Here is an 18500-nt window from a genome sequence, read left to right as displayed (position 1 = left end):
CCAAAGGGCTTCGATACTGGTTTAAAAGAAAGGAAGTAACCACAGATTTGATTGCTCTGCTACTCTGGGTTTGCCTTTCTGGTATGTTGCCAGATCCCCAAGGTAAAATATCAGATATGTATGTGAGAGTCCAGTCCTATCGGATACATTCAGTTAGTGTAAGTTAGGGAGTAATTTTCAAAACAAATGACAGTGTAATATTTGTGTCTCCTTTAGGGCTCTGGAACTTCATCCATTCTCAATCAAGCCTCTTCTTCGACGAGCAATGGCCTATGAAACTTTAGAGCAGTATCAGAAAGCTTATGTGGATTATAAAACAGTGTTGCAAATAGACTGCGGAATCCAGATAGCAAATGACAGTGTTAACAGGTAACCTAATCAGAGGCAGCCGCCTGAGGTCTAGTTGTTTTCTAATGGAATGAGATTTTATTTTCCTCCCCTCCTTCAAGAACGATATCAAAGTGTAGACGTGTTCTTTGTTACTGGCATTACATGAATGATTGCCTTCTTTCATTCCTTCAAAACCAAATGGTTTTGATGGATGTCTTCATGAGCCTGCTAGATATTTGTGTTATATACCCTTTAAATAGACACTCATCTAGGATGAGTATTAACTTAAAATGGTAAAATAGCAAAGAATTTGGTTCTAATTTATATTATGACCTATTTACCCCCTGGGTGAGAATGAGAAGGTAAGAATTTCCAGACTTCATAAATTGCTTTCAGGTGAACTTTGAAAATTACTACTTGGATAACGTTTCTAGTTATGTATAATATTTTCTGACCCCATTTGTCCAAAGTATAATTTCTTCCAAGTATGTGTACATTACACTGAGCCTCGTGTTGGTCTAGTGTACCATGCCCCACTCCCCACAAAAAGACAGAAAGGGAAAAAAAAATGACATAGTCTCTGTCTTTAAGCAAACTAGAACATAGCTAGGGGGAACAACTTAACATAAGACAGATTCTCCCCAAGTGTGAACATTAGTGAGGTGGGGATCACAGAGAGGTCAGGCTGCCTTTGTCTGTGTGGGCCGCAGTTGTTGGAGAGGTGAAGGGCGTTGAGAGACCACGAGGGGACCTTGAACAAAGCTATGGAAAACGAGAATGGCAGGTTTCGGATTAATCCTTTTTTTAAGATCCTGCCTTACCTCCCCACCTGGTCCCACTGCACTTTGGAGAAAAACTCTTGGAAAGATCTGTGTGGAGAGTGGGCAGCTATTCCTTGGTGCTTCTACCATGTGGTCGCTCAGGACCTGTCTGGTCCCAGCCTGTCTGGAAGTAAAGGGTAGATATTGGTTATTGGATCTGAGTGGGACCAGATGGAACCGTGGGCATTCACGGCTTGGTCTCCATCCTGTAAAATCAGGCGTGTCACTGAGAGCTCTCCAAGCCTTTTCTCCCGCTGCACAGCTGCCTTGCTGCACGTCATCTGCTGCCTCCTCATATGTGTCTGAAGGCTCTTCTTCCCCATTTTTATCTGGTTAATTCCTTCTTGTCCCGAAGAAGAGGACTTTCCCTGATCCACCATCTCCCCAGCACACGTGCCCTTCAGGCTCCTCTCCTACCACCTGTGCCTTCTTTCCATATTGTTTGTAAATTCTCTGCCTTCTCTTTTTGTAAAGTTCTTTTTCTCTCATTCTTCTAGGAGTTCCTGGAGGTCGGGGTTGTGTTTTACCCGTCTCTGTAGTTGCAGTACTTTGTACAGTAGGCATCCTCAGTAAAATTGTGTGGAATGAATGCATTCTCCAACAGACAGAGCGTGGCTTACCCCACGCTGTGGAATTCTGCTCTTAATTTGCCCATCCTCTGTCTGGGAGTCTCCGAGATGGTTGGGGAAAGTAGGATCTTCTCCTAGGGTTAGGGGTTCTTGTGAAACAAAGAAGTATCTGACAGAGAGACAAGGGGCCTGTTGAGGAGGTGTTTTAGGAAATCTGGTTCATAATGATAGGCTGAATGGTCTGAAGGGAGGAATTTATGTCTGAGAGACTGTGGTCATTCACATTTCTGAACCTTCTGCATTATACTTTGTTAAAAAATTGAAGTAAAATTCACATAACAAGTAAATTAACTATTTTAAGGTGTACAATTTAGTGGCCTTTAGTACACTCACAGTGTTGTGCAGCCATCACCTTTAACTAGTTCCAAAATATTTCATCCCCAAAGGGAAACTCTGTCCCCATTAAGCAGTCACTCCTCATTCTCCCTTTCCAAGCACCTGGTCTGCTGTCTCTATGGATTTACCCTTTCTGGATAGTTCATATAAATAGAATCATACGATATGTACCTTTGGTGTCTGGCTTATTTCACTTAGCATAATGTTTTCAAGGTTGGTCCGCCGTGTGGCATGTGTGTTGACGTCATTTCTTTTTATGACTCAATAATAATCTGTCGTATGGATGTATCACATTGTGTTTATCCATTCATCCGTTGATGGACCTTTCAGCTGTTTCCACCATTTGGCTGTTGTGAATAGTGCTGCTATGAACATTCACGTGCAAGGTTTTGTTTGCATACCTGTTTTCAGTTCCTTTTGGCGTACACCTAGGCATGGAATTGCTGGGTCATATGGTAATTCTGTTTAGCTTTTTGAGGATTGTATTGTAATTTTTATATGTACTCAAGAAGGTTCTTTTACACAAGTTGACTTTTAAGACTCATTCATTTTTTTAAATCAAATGGCTCTTGCTGATACATCGTTTGATAAGAAGATGAGGAGGCTTTGTCTGGTTTTGCCATATATATCTTCTATAAAATATCCATTTAGAAAATTTCACTATTCCTTTTCATGAATCCCATATTTATGCTTGCTTTGCCACCTAAGCCACAGAAGCTTTTTTTTTTTTTTAAATTTAAACATCTGTGCTTATTTTGTATGTGTCTTCCATTAACCATATCCCTCTCCAGGAATCTTATGTGTTACATTTCCCTGCATATACTTATTTATTCCCAGGCAACACATCATCTCTTTTCAGCTGCTTCTTCCTTACCTCTCTGCTCGTAATACAAGTTTTGCTTGAAAATTCTTTTTTTCTAAAATTTTCTTTCTTTTTCTTCTGCTATTGTGGGTGGTTATACATTTATTTTTTCAAATTTATTTTTTACACTAAAATATATGAGATGTGGTTATCATAACCAAAGATCACTATTGAAATTTCGGTTTATGAAATTGTAGGGAAAGTGTATGTATTACGTTTGCCTCTATATAAATATAAAATTTTTTTCACACAAAAAGTACTACTGAGCTAACTAATTTGAATGCATTCTACTAATTACCAGTAACTTTCTCAGTCTTGGGGACCACGTTTTTAAAATTATTTATTTATTTTTAACATCTTTATTGGAGTATAATTGCTTTACAACGGTGTGTTAGTTTCTGCTTTATAACAAAGTGAATCAGCTATACATATACATATATCCCCGTATCTCCTCCCTCTTGAGTCTCCCTCCCTCCCACCCTCCCTATCCCACCCCCTGGGTGGTCACAAAGCACCGAGCTGATCTCCCTGTGCTATACGGCTGCTTCCCACTAGCTCTCTATTTTACATTTGGTAGTGTATATATGTCCATGCCACTCTCTCACTTCGTCCCAGCTTACCCTTCTCTCTCCTCGTGTCCTCAAGTCTATTCTCTGCGTCTGCGTCTTTATTCCTGTCCTGCCCCCAGGTTCTTCAGAACCTTTTCTTTTTTTTTTTTTTTAAATTTAGATTCCATATATATGTGTTAGCATACAGTATTTGTTTTCCTCTTTCTGACTTACTTCACTCTGTATGACAGACTCTAGGTCCATCCACCTCACTACAAATAACTCCATTTCGTTTCTTTTTATGGCTGAGTAATATTCCATTGTATATATGTGCCACATCTTCTTTATCCCTTCATCTGTCGATGGACACTTAGGTTGCTTCCATGTCCTGGCTATTGTAAATAGAGCTGCAGTGAACATTGTGGTACATGACTCTTTTTGAATTACGGTTTTCTCTGGGTATATGCCCAGTAGTGGGATTGCTGGGTCATATGGTAGTTCTATTTTTAGTTTTTTAAGGAACCTCCATACTGTTCTCCATAGTGGCTGTATCAATTTACATTCCCACCAACAATGCAAGAGAGTTCCCTTTTCTCCAAACCCTCTCCAGCATTTATTGTTTGTAGATTTTTTGATGATGGCCATTCCGACTGGTGTGAGATGATACCTCATTGTAGTTTTGATTTGCATTTCTCTAATGATTAGTGATGTTGAGCATCCTTTCATGTGTTTGTTGGCAATCTGTATATCTTCTTTGGAGAAATGTCTGTTTATTTATTTATTTTATTTTTGTTTTTATTTCCAATTCTCTAGGAGGTGGGTCAGAAAGGATCTTGCTGTGATTTATGTCACAGAGTGTTCTGCCTATGTTTTCCTCTAAGAGTTTTATAGTGCCTGGTCTTACATTTAGGTCTTTAATCCATTTTGAGTTTATTTTTGTATATGGTGTTAGGGAGTGTTCTAATTTCATTCTTTTACATGTAGCTGTCCAGTTTTCCCAGAACCACTTATTAAAGAGGCTGTCTTTTCTCCATTGTATATTCTTGCCTCCTTTATCAAAAATAAGGTGACATAGGTGTGTGGGTTTATCTCTGGGTTTTCTATTCTGTTCCATTGATCTGTATTTCTGTTTTTGTGACAGTACCATGCTGTCTTTGATTACTGTAGCTTTGTAGTATAATCTGAAGTCCAGGAGCCTGATTCCTCCAGCTCTGTTTTTCTTTCTCAAGATTGCTTTGGCTATTCGGGGTCTTTTGTGTTTCCATACAAATTGTGCAATTTTTTGTCCTAGTGCTGTGAAAAATCACATTGGTAGTTTGATAGGGATTGCATTGAATCTGTAGATTGCTTTGGGTAGTATAGTCATTTTCACAATGTTGATTCTTCCAATCCAAGAACACGGTATATCTCTCCATCTGTTTGTATCATTAATTTCTTTCATCAGTGTCTTATAGTCGTCTGCATACAAGTCTTTTGTCTCCTTAGGTAGGTTTATTTCCAGGTATTTTATTCTTTTTGTTGCAGTGGTAAATGCGAGTGTTTCCTTAATTTCTCTTTCAGATTTTTCATCATTAGTGTATAGCAATGCAAGAGATTTCTATGCATTAATTTTGTATCCGGCTAATTTACCAAATTCATTGATTAGCTCTAGTAGTTTTCTGGTAGCATCTTTAGGATTCTCTATGTATAGTATCATGTCATCTGCAAACAGTGACAGCTTTACTTCTTCTTTTCTGATTTGGATTCCTTTTATTTCTTTTTCTTCTCTGATTGCTGTGGCTAAAACTTCCAAAACTATGTTGAATAACAGTGGTAAGAGTGGGCAACCTTGTCTTGTTCCTGATCTTAGTGGAAATGGTTTCCATTTTTCACCATTGAGGACGATGTTGGCTGTGGGTTTGTCATATATGGCCTTTATTATGTTGAGGTAAGTTCAGTCTACGCCTACTTTCTGCAGGGTTTTTATCATAAATGGGTGTTGAATTTTGTTGAAAGCTTTTTCTGCATCTATTGAGATGATCATATGGTTTTTATTCTTCAATTTGTTAATATGGTTTATCACATTGTTTGATTTGTGTATATTGAAGAATCCTTGCATTCCTGGGATAAACCCCACTTGATCATGGTGTATGATCCTTTTAATGTGCTGTTGGATTCTGTTTGCTAGTATTTTGTTGAGGATTTTTGCATCTATGTTCATCAGTGATATTGGCCTGTAGTTTTCTTTCTTTGTGACATCTTTGTCTGGTTTTGGTATCAGGGTGATGGTGGCCTCGTAGAATGAGTTTGGGAGTGATCCTCCCTCTGCTATATTTTGGCAGAGTTTGAGAAGGATAGGTGTTAGCTCTACTCTAAATGTTTGATAGAATTCGCCTGTGAAGCCATCTGATCCTGGGCTTTTGTTTGTTGGAAGATTTTTAATCACAGTCTCGATTTCAGTGCTTGTGATTGGTCTGTTTATATCTTCTGTTTCTTCCTGGTTCAGTCTCAGAGGGTTGTGCTTTACTAAGAAATTGTCCATTTCTTCCAGTTTGTCCATTTTATTGGCATAGAGCTGCTTGTAGTAATCTCTCATGATCCTTTGTATTTCTGCAGTGTCAGTTGTTACTTCTCCTTTTTCACTTCTAATTCTATTGATTTGAGTCTTCTCCCTTTTTCTCTTGATGAGTCTGGCTAATGGTTTAACAATTTTGCTTATCTTCTCAAAGAACCAGCTTTTTGTTTTATTGATCTTTGCTATTGTTTCCTTCATTTCTTTTTCATTTATTTTTGATCTGATCTTTATGATTTCTTTCCTTCTGCTAACTTTGTGGGGGGTTTTGTTCTTCTTTCTCTAATTGCTTTAGGTGTAAGGTTAGGTTGTTGGAGATGTTTCTTGTTTCTTGAAGTAGGATTGTATTGCTATAAACTTCCCTCTAAGAACTGCTTTTGCTGCATCCCATAGGTTTTGGGGCGTCGTGTTTTCATTGTCATTTGTTTCTAGGTACTTGTTGATTTCCTCTTTGATTTCTTCTGTGATCTCTTGGTTGTTAAGTAGTGTATTGTTTAGCCTCCATGTGTTTGTATTTTTTACAGATTTTTTCCTGTAATCAATATCTAGTCTCATAGCATTGTGGTCGGAAAAGATACTTGATACGATTTTAATTTTCTTAAATTTTCCAAGGCTTGATTTGTGACCCAAGATATGATCTATCCTGGAGAATGTTCCATGAGCACTTGAGAAGAAAGTGTATTCTGTTGTTTTTGGATGGAATGTCCTATAAATATCAATTAAGTCCATCTTGTTTAATGTATCATTTAAAGATTGTGTTTCCTTATTTAGTTTCATTTTGGATGATCTGTCCATTGGTGAAAGTGGGGTGTGAAAGTCCCCTACTATGATTGTGTTACTGTCGATTTCCCCTTTTATGGCTGTTAGCATTTGCCTTATGTATTGAGGTGCTCCTATGTTGGGTGCATAAATATTTACAATTGTTATATCTTCTTCTTGGATTGAGCCCTTGATCATTATGTAGTGTCCTTCTTTGTCTCTTGTAATAGTCTTTATTTTAAAGTCTATTTTGTCTGATATGAGAATTGCTACTCCAGCTTTCTTTTGATTTCCATTTGCATGGAATATCTTTTTCCATCCCCTTTCAGTCTGTATGTGTCCCTAGGTCTGAAGTGGGTCTCCTGTAGACAGAATATATACGGATCTGTTTTGGTATCCATTCAGCCAGTCTATGTCTTTTGGTTGGAGCATTTAATCCACTTACATTTAAGGTAATTATCGATATGTATGTTCCTATTACCATTTTCTTAATTGTTTGGGGTTTGTTATTGTAGGTCTTTTCCTTCTCTTGTGTTTCTGCCTAGAGAAATTTCCTTCTCTTGTGTTTCTGCCTAGAGAAATTTCTGCCTAGGGAAATTCCTTTAGTATTTGTTGTAAAGGTGGTTTGGTGGTGCTAAATTCTCTCAGGTTTTGCTTGTCGGTAAAGGTTTTAATTTCTCCGTCGAATCTGAATGAGATCCTTGCTGGGTAGAGTAATCTTGGTTGTAGGTTTTTCCCTTTCATCACTTTAGATATGTCCTGCCACTCTCTTCTGGCTTGCAGAGTTTCTGCTGAAAGATCAGATGGTAACCTTATGGGGATTCCCTTGTATGTTATTTGTTGTTTTTCCCGTGTTGCTTTTAATATTTTTTCTTTGTATTTAATTTTTGATAGTTTGATTAATGTGTGTCTTGGCGTGTTTCTCCTTGGATTTATCCTGTATGGGACTCTCTGCACTTCCTGGACTTGACTATTTCCTTTCCCATATTAGGGAAGTTTTCAACTATAATCTCTTCAAATATTTTCCCAGTCCCTTTCTTTTTCTCTTCCTCTTCTGGGACCCCTATAATTCGAATGTTGGTGCATTTAATGTTGTCCCAGAGGTCTCTGAGACTGTCCTCAATTCTTTTCATTCTTTTTCCTTTATTCTGCTCTGTGGTAGTTATTTCCACCATTTTATCTTCCAGGTCACTTATCCATTCTTCTGCCTCAGTTATTCTTCTATTGATTCCTTCTAGAGAATTTTTAATTTCATTTATTGTGTTGTTTATCATTGTTTGTTTGCTCTTTAGTTCTTCTAAGTCCTTGTTAAACGTTTCTTGTATTTTCTCCATTCTATTTCCAAGATTTTGGATCATCTTTACTATCATTACTCTGAATTCTTTTTCAGATAGACTGCCTATTTCCTCTTCATTTGTTTGGTCTGGTGGGTTTTTACCTTGCTCCTTCATCTGCTGTGTGTTTCTCTGTCTTCTCATTTTGCTTAACTTATTGTGTTTGGGGTCTCCTTTTTGCGGGCTGCAGGTTCGTAGTTCCCGTTGTTTTTGGTGTCTGCCCCCAGTGGCTATGGTTGCCTCAGTGGGTTGTGTAGGCTTCCCTGTGGAGGGGACTGGTGCCTGTGTTCTGGTGGATGAGGCTGGATTTTGTCTTTCTGGTGGGTAGGAACCACCTTTTTTTTTAAACCAGATTTTTCCCAAAGACATAATTCAGTTTTATTTTAAAATCTAAGTATGATATTTTGTAAGTTTAAAGTGATGAGAAAGTGATAATCAGGGATGTTATCTCAATATTATGATAGCCATTAGCAAATGTCATCAATACAAGGGCCCTTGTAGTAGACTCCAATATCCTATTCTTTCATCTTTATGCATATGAAAACAAAAAGAGTAGATAATTTTAGAGATGGAGAAAAACACAAGGTAAAGAGTATCTTAACCACAAGTAAATGTTTCAGGAAGAAGCACTATTCCATGTAACTGCTACTCCTCATCAGTTTTAGCAGCCAGTGTTATAAACCTGTCTTTCGTATACACTTTGGGCATAGAAATTCCAAAGTACTTCTGATTATTCTCAAGAGTAATACATTATCAATTTAGTAATTATATAAAATGTTATGTAGGGGATATTTCTTCTAGGCCTCCTAAATTTTAGTTTTATACTTCACTTTTTTAAAAATTAAAATTTTATTGCATATACGTTAAAATTTTTTTTAAACTAATTAGAAATGTCTTAATTTTTTCTTGTGATGCGAAAAGGATCTAATGTTACATAGTTTGGGGCAATTTTTAAGAGTCCTTTTTAAGATGGTTTATGTGGACAGCAAATAGCTTGATTGTGTGCTTTCTACAGGGAAGTACAGAAATGCATAACATTTGTAAATTTTACTCTTGATATGACCCCCAGTAATGTAGAAAGCAAATTGCATGATCAACAGAGAAAACTGATTTTCTTTTTAGGATAACAAAAATTTTAATGGCCCTGGATGGACCAAGCTGGCGGGAGAAGCTGTCGCCCATTCCTGCTGTGCCCACTTCTGCACAATTGCGAGCTTGGCGGCCTGTGGCAGAGACGCCCCCAGACCAAGAGGGAGATTCCTGCAGCCATCACCAACCGGGCATCACAGGTAGGGGAAGCCTACACTTATTTCTTCTGAGGGTTATCGTGAGCTGTGCATATATTTTCACAGTAAAGCAGAAGGTAAGTGCGTGAAATCAGGTGTCCGCTATGGGTTTAAGTTAAGACCCTGTTCTCCCTCTTTCTAACTGCAGAGTCTTAAGAAGTTGCTGCACACCTCCAGTGTTTGAGTGTATATGAAAGGGGGAAATATGAGTGTCTCATGGAGTCATTCTCAGGAATAAATGGAGAGATGCATATGAAATACCTAACACATGTGCTGACTGTGTAAGCTTATAGTAGCCTCTTAATAAATGTTAAGTCAGCATTATTATTAAAAATAAGAAAAAAGATTTGAGTAGCATATAGTTCTCTACACACCATGTATGTGGCAAGGCTAGTTTAATGAGATTGATGTTTTGGAAATAATAAAGCAAAATAAAGCCCTACAACAAATAGAAAGCTACTGACAGCTGAGCAGAATCACCTTGGCTACTGTGATGAGATTCAGTTATAGAAAGCCAAGGAAGGAAGAGATAGGGGCATTAAGAAACTACCATAATAATCCAGTCAAGAGATAAGGGTGGCTTGAATAAAGAGGGTAGTAGAAGAGGTAGTGAGAATTATTAGATTCTAGTTACAATTTAAAGGTAGAGCTGACTAGTTGGATGTGGGAGAAGAGCTACAGATAATTTCAGGGTTTTTGTCTTGAGAAAGCAGAAGGATGGAAGTGCCATTTATTAGATGGGAAAACCGCAGAAAAGTTAGATTTGGAACAATCAAGAACTCAGTTTTGGGGCTTCCCTGGTGGCGCTGTGGTTGAGGGTCTGCCTGCCAATGCAGGGGACACGGGTTCGGGCCCTGGTCTGGGAAGATCCCACATGCCGCGGAGCAGCTGGGCCCGTGAGCCACAATCACTGAGCCTGCGCATCTGGAGCCTGTGCTCCGCAACAAGAGAGGCCGCGATAGTGAGAGGCCCGTGCACCGCGATGAAGAGTGGCCCCCGCTTGCCACAACTAGAAGAAAGCCCTCGCACAGAAACGAAGACCCAACACAGCCATAAATAAATAAATAAATAAATTAATTAATTAAAAAAATTAAAAAAAAAAAAAAAAAAGAACTCAGTTTTGGACACATCAAGTTCAGAAAACCTACTAGACATTCAAAAGAACTTAGAGTTTGAGAGGGGAGGGAGGTTGTATTGACATGTAAACTTGGAAGCAGGCAGGTTATAAATGATATTTCAAGTTATGAGGTTAGATGAGATCACCAAGGTTTTACAAAGTATAACTGAGAGATCTAAAGATCAAGTCTTAGGGAATGCCATCATTTATTATAAGAACTTCTATGTACTTCCATATGAATTTTATAAATCTCACCATACAGAAATTCTAGAATGTCAAAGATGGAAGGCTTTAATTTAAAACATCGTTTGGTTGTTTACATTTAAGTTTGGGGATGGGGCTATATAACATCTGACTTTGGTTTTACAAAGCTGAGAGGGAGTAGGAACAAAAATTGTTACTCTGTAGTAGCACCTTTCTCCCATCCTGTGGAGTTTGTTTTGGGGAACATGCCCAGGAAGATCTCTATTAAGTAACAACAAGAAAGTATACATTTTTTTCAGGCTGTGCCGCCATGCCAAGGGAAGGGGCCAGAGCCTCACAAATCATGAAATGACTGACAAAAGTTGGGGTCACATGGATCCTTGTAATTTAATCCCAATTTTCTTATAAAATAAACTATAGGTTTTCAACAACAACAAAAAAGCCCTATGACATATATCTAGCAGTACCTCCTTCTGCCTTGTATCGTAGTTGTTCACATCCATACCTCCATCCCCACAGTGCTTTCCTCAGAACTTTGTGCAGAGTGTTTAATAAACGTGGCTTCGCGCTTGCCTTCTGCTTGAAAGCTGGCTGAGGCTCTATTTCTCCTGCCAGCTTAGGAACCCCATGTGTGCCTGTGTCGGGCTTCATCTTGCAGACACGCTGAGCCGTGATGTCCCAATGGCTCACCCTTTTCATTGCCTAGAAAGAAGATGCAGGGAACTTCTGCCAAGGCTTTTAGATGGTTCAGCAGTCCTGGGAAAACATGGAGATCTCTAGCTTCTAGAATCCATTATTAATGGGGCCTGGCACAAAGCATTTGCTCAATAAAGGGTAGCTATTCATTACTAAAAATGTGCATATACTAACCGTACTATAGATATGTGATAGTGAATCATAAGCACAAGAATAATCAGCTCTTTCTGTTCATATTTGTGTACTAATTATTAGTGAGACTGGATACCAAAGACTTAAAAACAATGTAGGAAGAAAAGCTTGAGGAAAGTTTTTCAGCAAATTGGAAGAAAAAAAATCCTCTGTAATATTCTGTTTTAGAGGTTAGATACACCAAGATTTATGGGGACTGTCATTTGGCCACATAGTGTGAGTTCTTTTGAAACATGAAACATTAGGCAGAAATATTCTGTAATTTGAAATAAAGGATGAAAAGTTAATATGGCATGCCATTTGTGCAGAGGGACAAATAAGATTATTTTTTACATTCCAAGTTTATACTATAAATTCAGTACATCTATCAAGATTTTTAGATCACAGAATTTAAAGTCATATTTTAAAATTTGTTATGCAATTTTATTTTATATCAAGATACTCCATAGAGTAAAGTTATTACATAGATTTAAAACTTTAAATTTTAACATTTTATGTATGTTAGAAAACTTTGGTTGCAAGTAACAGAAAATCTGTTGACTTATAACTGTAAGGAATAGTTTTGGCTCAAGTAACTGAAAGGGCCCAGGCAGGCTCTAAAATCAGGCACAACTTGTCAGGGCTCAGGCTCTGGCCAGAAATAATAGAACTGTAGCAGTTTTAGACTTCATGTCTGCACATATCAATGTCCAAAGGGGGAGAGACACCATTGCTTTTGGTGGCATTAATTTAAGAATGAGGAGATATGTTGCCCCAAAGACCCAGCTTTTTTAGCCTGTTACTCTGTGGGCTGAGCTCTGTTGGTATTTATTCTAATGGATCATGTGCCCATTGCTGTAATTGCGCTTTGCTGTAACTCCCTGTAATGAAGAAATGCCATGCCATGAGTTCCTGATCAGTGGGGCTTCCCCTGGACACGTGGGCTGAGTAGGAGAGGAGTGATAGCTGAATGAATGCCGAGGTACCCTTAGGAAGAAGGAAATGGATCCTGAGTGAGGAGTCAGCCATGCTCACTGCAAGATAATAGGCAATAGTAATAATTGGGACTCTGATCGCAGATAACAGAAAACCCAACCATTAATGTCTTAAGCAAAAGAGGTTGTTTATCGGCACCCCTTGTGGAAAAGTCCACAGGTAGGATAGCTGCAGGGATGGCTGGATTCGGCACTCAGAGGTTATTCTTTAGCTGTCTGTCTTGGCCTCTCTCTTGCTCTGTTGGCCCCATTCTCAGACAGATTCTCCCCTTGCATCGCACGATGGCAAAATAGCTCCTCCTTTTATCCTCATGTTCCACGGGAAAGAGCAAGAATTACCTTACCAGAAGCTGCCACTAAAATCTTATTGTAGCTCATTGGCTCTCATAGGTCCATTCCTGACCAATTAGATTATGTGGCCAAGGGAACATAGTGTGCTGGTTAGTAAAACAAAGATTACTCCAAAAGGTAGGGCTAGGGTGGGATTTGCTTTACTTAAACCTTAGGAGCAGAGAGTGGAGGAGGTGTGATTCCAAGGAAACTTGGACTGTTGGAAGATGTCTTAATTCAGGCTTTAATGTGTTTGTTTGTTCACTTTTCATGAAATACTTACTACACCAAACACTAGATATTTCTATCTCCAGCAGAGAAAAGAAGGCGTGCCAATATGGATAAAAGGATAGAATCACTTGTATTTTATTTTCTAATTTGAAAAAATAGTGTCATAATTGTATAATCATATTTACTTATAGCCAATTTATCTTTTTAATTTGTATACAACGTTTTGTTCCATTTAGACTTTAGCTCTGTATGGTTTGTGGTCACTTAATTTACAGTATACTTAAAGTTTTATAAAGGTGCTTATATGAATACTTGCTCTTTTTTGTGTGTGTCCCATAGATGAAAAAATGTTTAAAACCCTTAAAGAAGAAGGAAATCAATGTGTAAAGGACAAAAACTATAAAGATGCCCTTAGTAAATACGGTGAATGCTTAAAGATTAACAACAAGGAATGTGCCATTTATACAAACAGGCAAGTTCTTTGTAACTTTCTATATTTCTTATGTTAATATTTTTGATGAAAAAATTATAGATAATTGCCAAAGTTTATTCCCATGATTCTGAGACTCTATATAGCAAATTGTTTTAAGTGAGTGTTTTTTTAAAGAGGTGGGGCTATCGGAGAGATTGAAAACATGCTGTGTCCTGGAGCTGGGAGGTCTGACGTGGGCTGCGTTAGGTTCCCGCTTGGCCATCGCTGCCTTGGCTGGTGCTGCTTTGACTCTCCCTGGCGTGTGGCCTCGCCGCGGCTCGTGAGGAGGCCTCAGTGCGGTCCTCCAGAGTGGGAGCAGGAATCAGTTGCCTTTCAAACTAGCGTCTTAGGTGCCCCTTTTCTCTTGAAGTGCTAAGGGAAGGGCCCGGCATCTTCTAATGTGTAGTAGGAATGGGCAGATTTTTCCAGAATGCTGCTCAGGTGCCATGTTTAACACATTATGGTAAAAAAGATAGTTACCTAGAATATGGTGATTTGGGGATTTTTAGGGAGTAGATAGAGTCTGCGGTGACAAGGAATAAGGTATGGTTCCTAAAGAATAGGGGCTCAGCATGGGTTCTCCTAGCCATTTCAGAAAAAATTTTTAAGCTTAATCTCTCACTGCTTTGTTTTTGTACATGTTTTCCTCTTTTGGCAACCTCTTTTATGAAAAATTCTGTCACTGAACCTAACAGGTATTTTTCTACCCTTCTCCTGTTCGGCCTCAGTGGTCTTGGGCATCAATGGCCGCTCAGTTTTTCCTGGAGACCACCTCCCCGCTCGGCTGCGGTGCAGACAGCTCACTTGCCTGACTCTCCCCTTCTCACTTCTCTTTTTTCTTTCCCTGCTGTTCTTGGGCTTCTAAAGACATAGATCTCTTGTCTGCTCTAATGTTCTCTGGGCCGTTTAATCCTCTCCCCAGCTCCATTTACCACCTTCCAATTACGTCCCCCAAATCTCTGTGTCTGAGCCCCGGACCTGAGCGCCTCCCTCCCTCCTGCGCTCATGGTGGGTTATCATCCCTGACCCACGCCTCCCTCTCCAGGCTGTCAGCAGCTCAGATGTCCTACCTTCTAAATTCCTCTTGGGCGTGAGCCTTTCTGTCCACCCTCACCGTCAGCCCCTGCTCCGGCTGACACCGGCTCTCCCTAGATGTCTGCAGTGCCCTCCCAGGTGTCCCTGCACAGTCTTGTTCCCTCTGATTCTCCATGCTGCAGCTGGCGCGATCTTCCTAAAACATGGTGAACGGATCAGCCTCTGCTTAAAAACCCACCACTGGACTACCATTAACCTTGGGATAAAGCTCAGCCTCCTGCCGGGACCTTTCTGACCTGGCCTCCCACTCTCCCAGCCTCATCACCACCATAGCGCTCTTTTCTTAGTCCATCAAGACACCGTGTTCTCTGTCACTGTAGGACTTTGCACGTGCTGTGCCCTCCCTGCATATTAAATCTCAGCCCGGTGCCTTCGCATTGGATAATTCTCACTGTGTACTCTGGGCTTCAACTTAAACGTCACTTCTTCTGGGAAGTCTTCCCTGACTACTCCTCCCCTTGCTTCAGCTCCACCAAATGTGATGAGAGTCTCAGCTCTGTGCTACCAGAGCATCCTCTACAGATTTTATTGTGTTTGCTTCTTTTGACTGTCTCTTCCCCTAGACTGCAGCCTCCTTGAGGGCCGGGACTGTTTTGATTGCAGTTGTATTCCCAGGGTCCTAATTGCAAGTATTGCAAGAAAATGCCATAACTGAAGGAAAATGTTAGGTTTCAATTGCAGCAGCTGTGGTATAGAAACGGACTTATTTAACTATTTTCTGATTTCTGTTAGTTGTCCAAGTTTATAGATATGTTGTTTTGATTTTCATAATGCTGAGTTCCGTTACATACCAGAGCCCTCTGTTACCTGAAGCTGGGCCAGTTTGAAGAGGCAAAGCAGGACTGTGACCAGGCGCTTCAGATGGACCTCGGCAATGTGAAAGCGTGCTACAGGCGAGCTCTTGCTCACAAAGGACTCAAGGTGAGGAAATCTTCGTTTTAATATATAAATGTCAGCTCTGAACAGATCATGTGGTTTTCATGAACATGAATTGTGGGCTCAAGGAATGCCAGTGACATTATCCTGGGATTTAATCCCAGTTCTGTACTCAGCAGTCCCAAAACCTTGGAAGATGCCTCAGATTTCCCCGAACTGTAATGTGGAGCTAGATAATTTCTAAGATTCCTTCCAGCTCAAAAATGATGGTTTATTTCCTGATTTTCTAAGGAGTGTTGTCAGTTATAATAGGTCCACTTTAAAGGACAGGAAGGTTTGTTGCTGAATTACTGAAGGCCACCAGCAACGCCACTGAATTCCTCTAGTAGGGGACTGGGGTTGTCTGTAGGGTGGGAGGGAGGTATCAGAACGGAAGGTGTGTTCACGCCACGGACATTGGTAGAGACATGGCAAAGGCTGGGAAGTTCGTTGTGATTTGGGCCTTAAACTGGCTGGCGGTCAGTGTGAGGCTATAGGATGGCATTCTTCTCTAAGAAAACCACACCATTATTTTCAAGGAAAGTATTGTATAATTACATTTTTCTTTATGATGATTATTCTGTGTGGAAAACTTGAGTGAGTGTTGTTCACATTTGTAGAAAATAACATGACAAGGAAAGATCAGAACATACTGGGAAATGGCATTTCCTGAAATGGTATTTTTAAAGAGTCAAGTTGATTAAGGTTTAATACAATGAAGTTCACACATTGTCAGTGTACAGGTCATTGACTTTTTTTTTTTCCTCTTTAAGGTTTTTTTTAATTGAGAGATAATTGACATTTTATATCAGTATCAGGTGTGCAACATAGTGATTTGGTATTTGTATGTACTGTGAAATGATCATACTATGTCTAGTTCACCACACATAGTTACAAATTTTTTTTAAATTAATTAATTAATTTTTATTTTTGGCTGTGTTGGGTCTTCGTTTTTGTGCGAGGGCTTTCTCTAGTTGCGGCAAGCGGGGGCCACTCTTCATCGTGGTACACGGGCCTCTCACTATCGCGGCCTCTCTTGTTGTGGAGCACAGGCTCCAGACGCGCAGGCTCAGTAGTTGTGGCTCACGGGCCTAGTTGCTCCGCGGCATGTGGGATCTTCCCAGACCAGGGCTCGAACCCGTGTCCCCTGCATTAGCAGGCAGACTCTCAACCACTGCGCCACCAGGGAAGCCCACAAATTTTTTTTTGTGACAAGAACTTTTAAGATTTATTCTCTTAGAGACTCTCCAATATACAATACACGATTACTATCTCGAATCACCATGCTGTTTACATCTCCATGACTTATTTTATAACTGGAATTTTGTACCTTTTGAGGGTCTTCAACCATTCCCGCCTATCCTCCACACCCCAACTCCCACCTTGCCTCTGGCAACCACCAATCTGTTCTCTGTTTCTGTGAGTTCAGGTGGTTGGTTTTTTTTTGTTGGTGGTGGGTTTTTTTTTTGTTTTTTTGGATTCCACATGTAAGTGAGATCATAGGTAATTGTCTTTCTCTGTATGACTAATTTTACTTAGCATGACGCCTTCAAAGTCCATCATGTTGTCACAAATGGCAGAACTTCCTTTTTTATGGCTGAATAATATTCCATTGTGTAGATATACCACATTTTCTTTATCTGTTCGTTCACTGATGGACAGTTAGGTTGCTATTGTAAATAATGCTGCAGTGAGCATGGGAGTATCTTTTCAAGTTAGTGTTTTTGTTTTCTTTGGATAAATACAGGTTCCTGTCTCAGGTGGCTGAGCAGTACAGTGTGATAAGGGAGGGTGTACAGCAGGAGGGAGAGATTTGAGGGAGGAGTGTTGACCTTATTGAGTTTGGTGTATAGCACACAGATGAACAGGCAAGTGAACAGGCAAGTGAAGAGGTGCGTAGGGCGAGGTCCAGAAATGTCCCGCGCGCAGGAGCTTCTGTCCCCTTGGAACTGGGGTGCGTCACCCTCCCAGCATGTGGATGCCCCACTCACCAGCCCAGCAGCTCCACTGTATCCTGTATTCACAGTGTGTTCACTGTATTCCCAGGGCCCAGGCGACCTGACCACTCCCCTCCCCTTTTTTTTGTTAGCAACATACTCATTTGTAAACCTCACGTAAAGATTTCCTAGGTGGTGTGTGGCACCATGAATTAAAAGAGGCTTCTTGAAAATTTACTCAACTGTTTTTGAACTTAATGGATTTGGGTCCGTGAGGTACTCATGATCTGCATGACTCATGAGTTTATATATGTCCAGACCCTTAGAACAGGTTTATCCCATACTGGCTGCCTGACTCTTTGAACTTGTTTACTTTATTCAAAGTCAGAAGTTGTACCTAATGAAAGACCGGAATTTTATACTTCCTTGGAATAAATTCTAGAAATTGTATTATGATGCAGAAAGATAATCCCAATTTTTTTTTTTTAAAGATGTTTTCTGGCTTTATTTATTTACTTATTTATTTTTGGCTCTGTTGGGGCTTCGTTTCTGTGCAAGGGCTTTCTCTAGTTGCGGCAAGCGGGGGCCACTCTTCATCGCGGTGCGCGGGCCTCTCACTATCGCGGCCTCTCTTGTTGCGGAGCACAGGCTCCAGACGCGCAGGCTCAGCAGTTGTGGCTCACGGGCCTAGTTGCTCCGCGGCATGTGGGATCCTCCCAGACCAGGGCTCGAACCCGTGTCCCCTGCATTGGCAGGCAGATTCTCAACCACTGTGCCACCAGGGAAGCCCAATAATCCCAAGTTTTAGTAATGCTATCCCACTAGAGTATGAGGCTGGCAACGTGTTTTCCTGGTTTGATTTCTTATAACTTGATCTGTAT

At 40.1% G+C, this 18500-nt stretch overlaps 1 protein-coding gene across 1 annotated transcript in view; it reads left to right on the top strand.

Moving 5' to 3' along the window:
• SPAG1 (sperm associated antigen 1) overlaps positions 1 to 18500 on the top strand; it is a 102032-nt gene that overhangs the window by 77671 nt on the left and 5861 nt on the right. The window contains exons 13-16 of the mRNA XM_057532176.1: positions 217 to 369; positions 9293 to 9459; positions 13540 to 13672; positions 15562 to 15688. Of these exons, the coding sequence (XP_057388159.1) occupies positions 217 to 369; positions 9293 to 9459; positions 13540 to 13672; positions 15562 to 15688 (580 nt within the window). The remainder of the gene's footprint in view (positions 1 to 216; positions 370 to 9292; positions 9460 to 13539; positions 13673 to 15561; positions 15689 to 18500) is intronic.

This window comes from Balaenoptera acutorostrata, chromosome 17, assembly GCF_949987535.1.
Source record: "Balaenoptera acutorostrata chromosome 17, mBalAcu1.1, whole genome shotgun sequence".
Taxonomy (NCBI): Eukaryota; Metazoa; Chordata; class Mammalia; order Artiodactyla; family Balaenopteridae; genus Balaenoptera; species Balaenoptera acutorostrata.
Note: the sequence above shows the minus strand (reverse complement) of the source record. Positions and strands in the feature narration are given on the sequence as shown.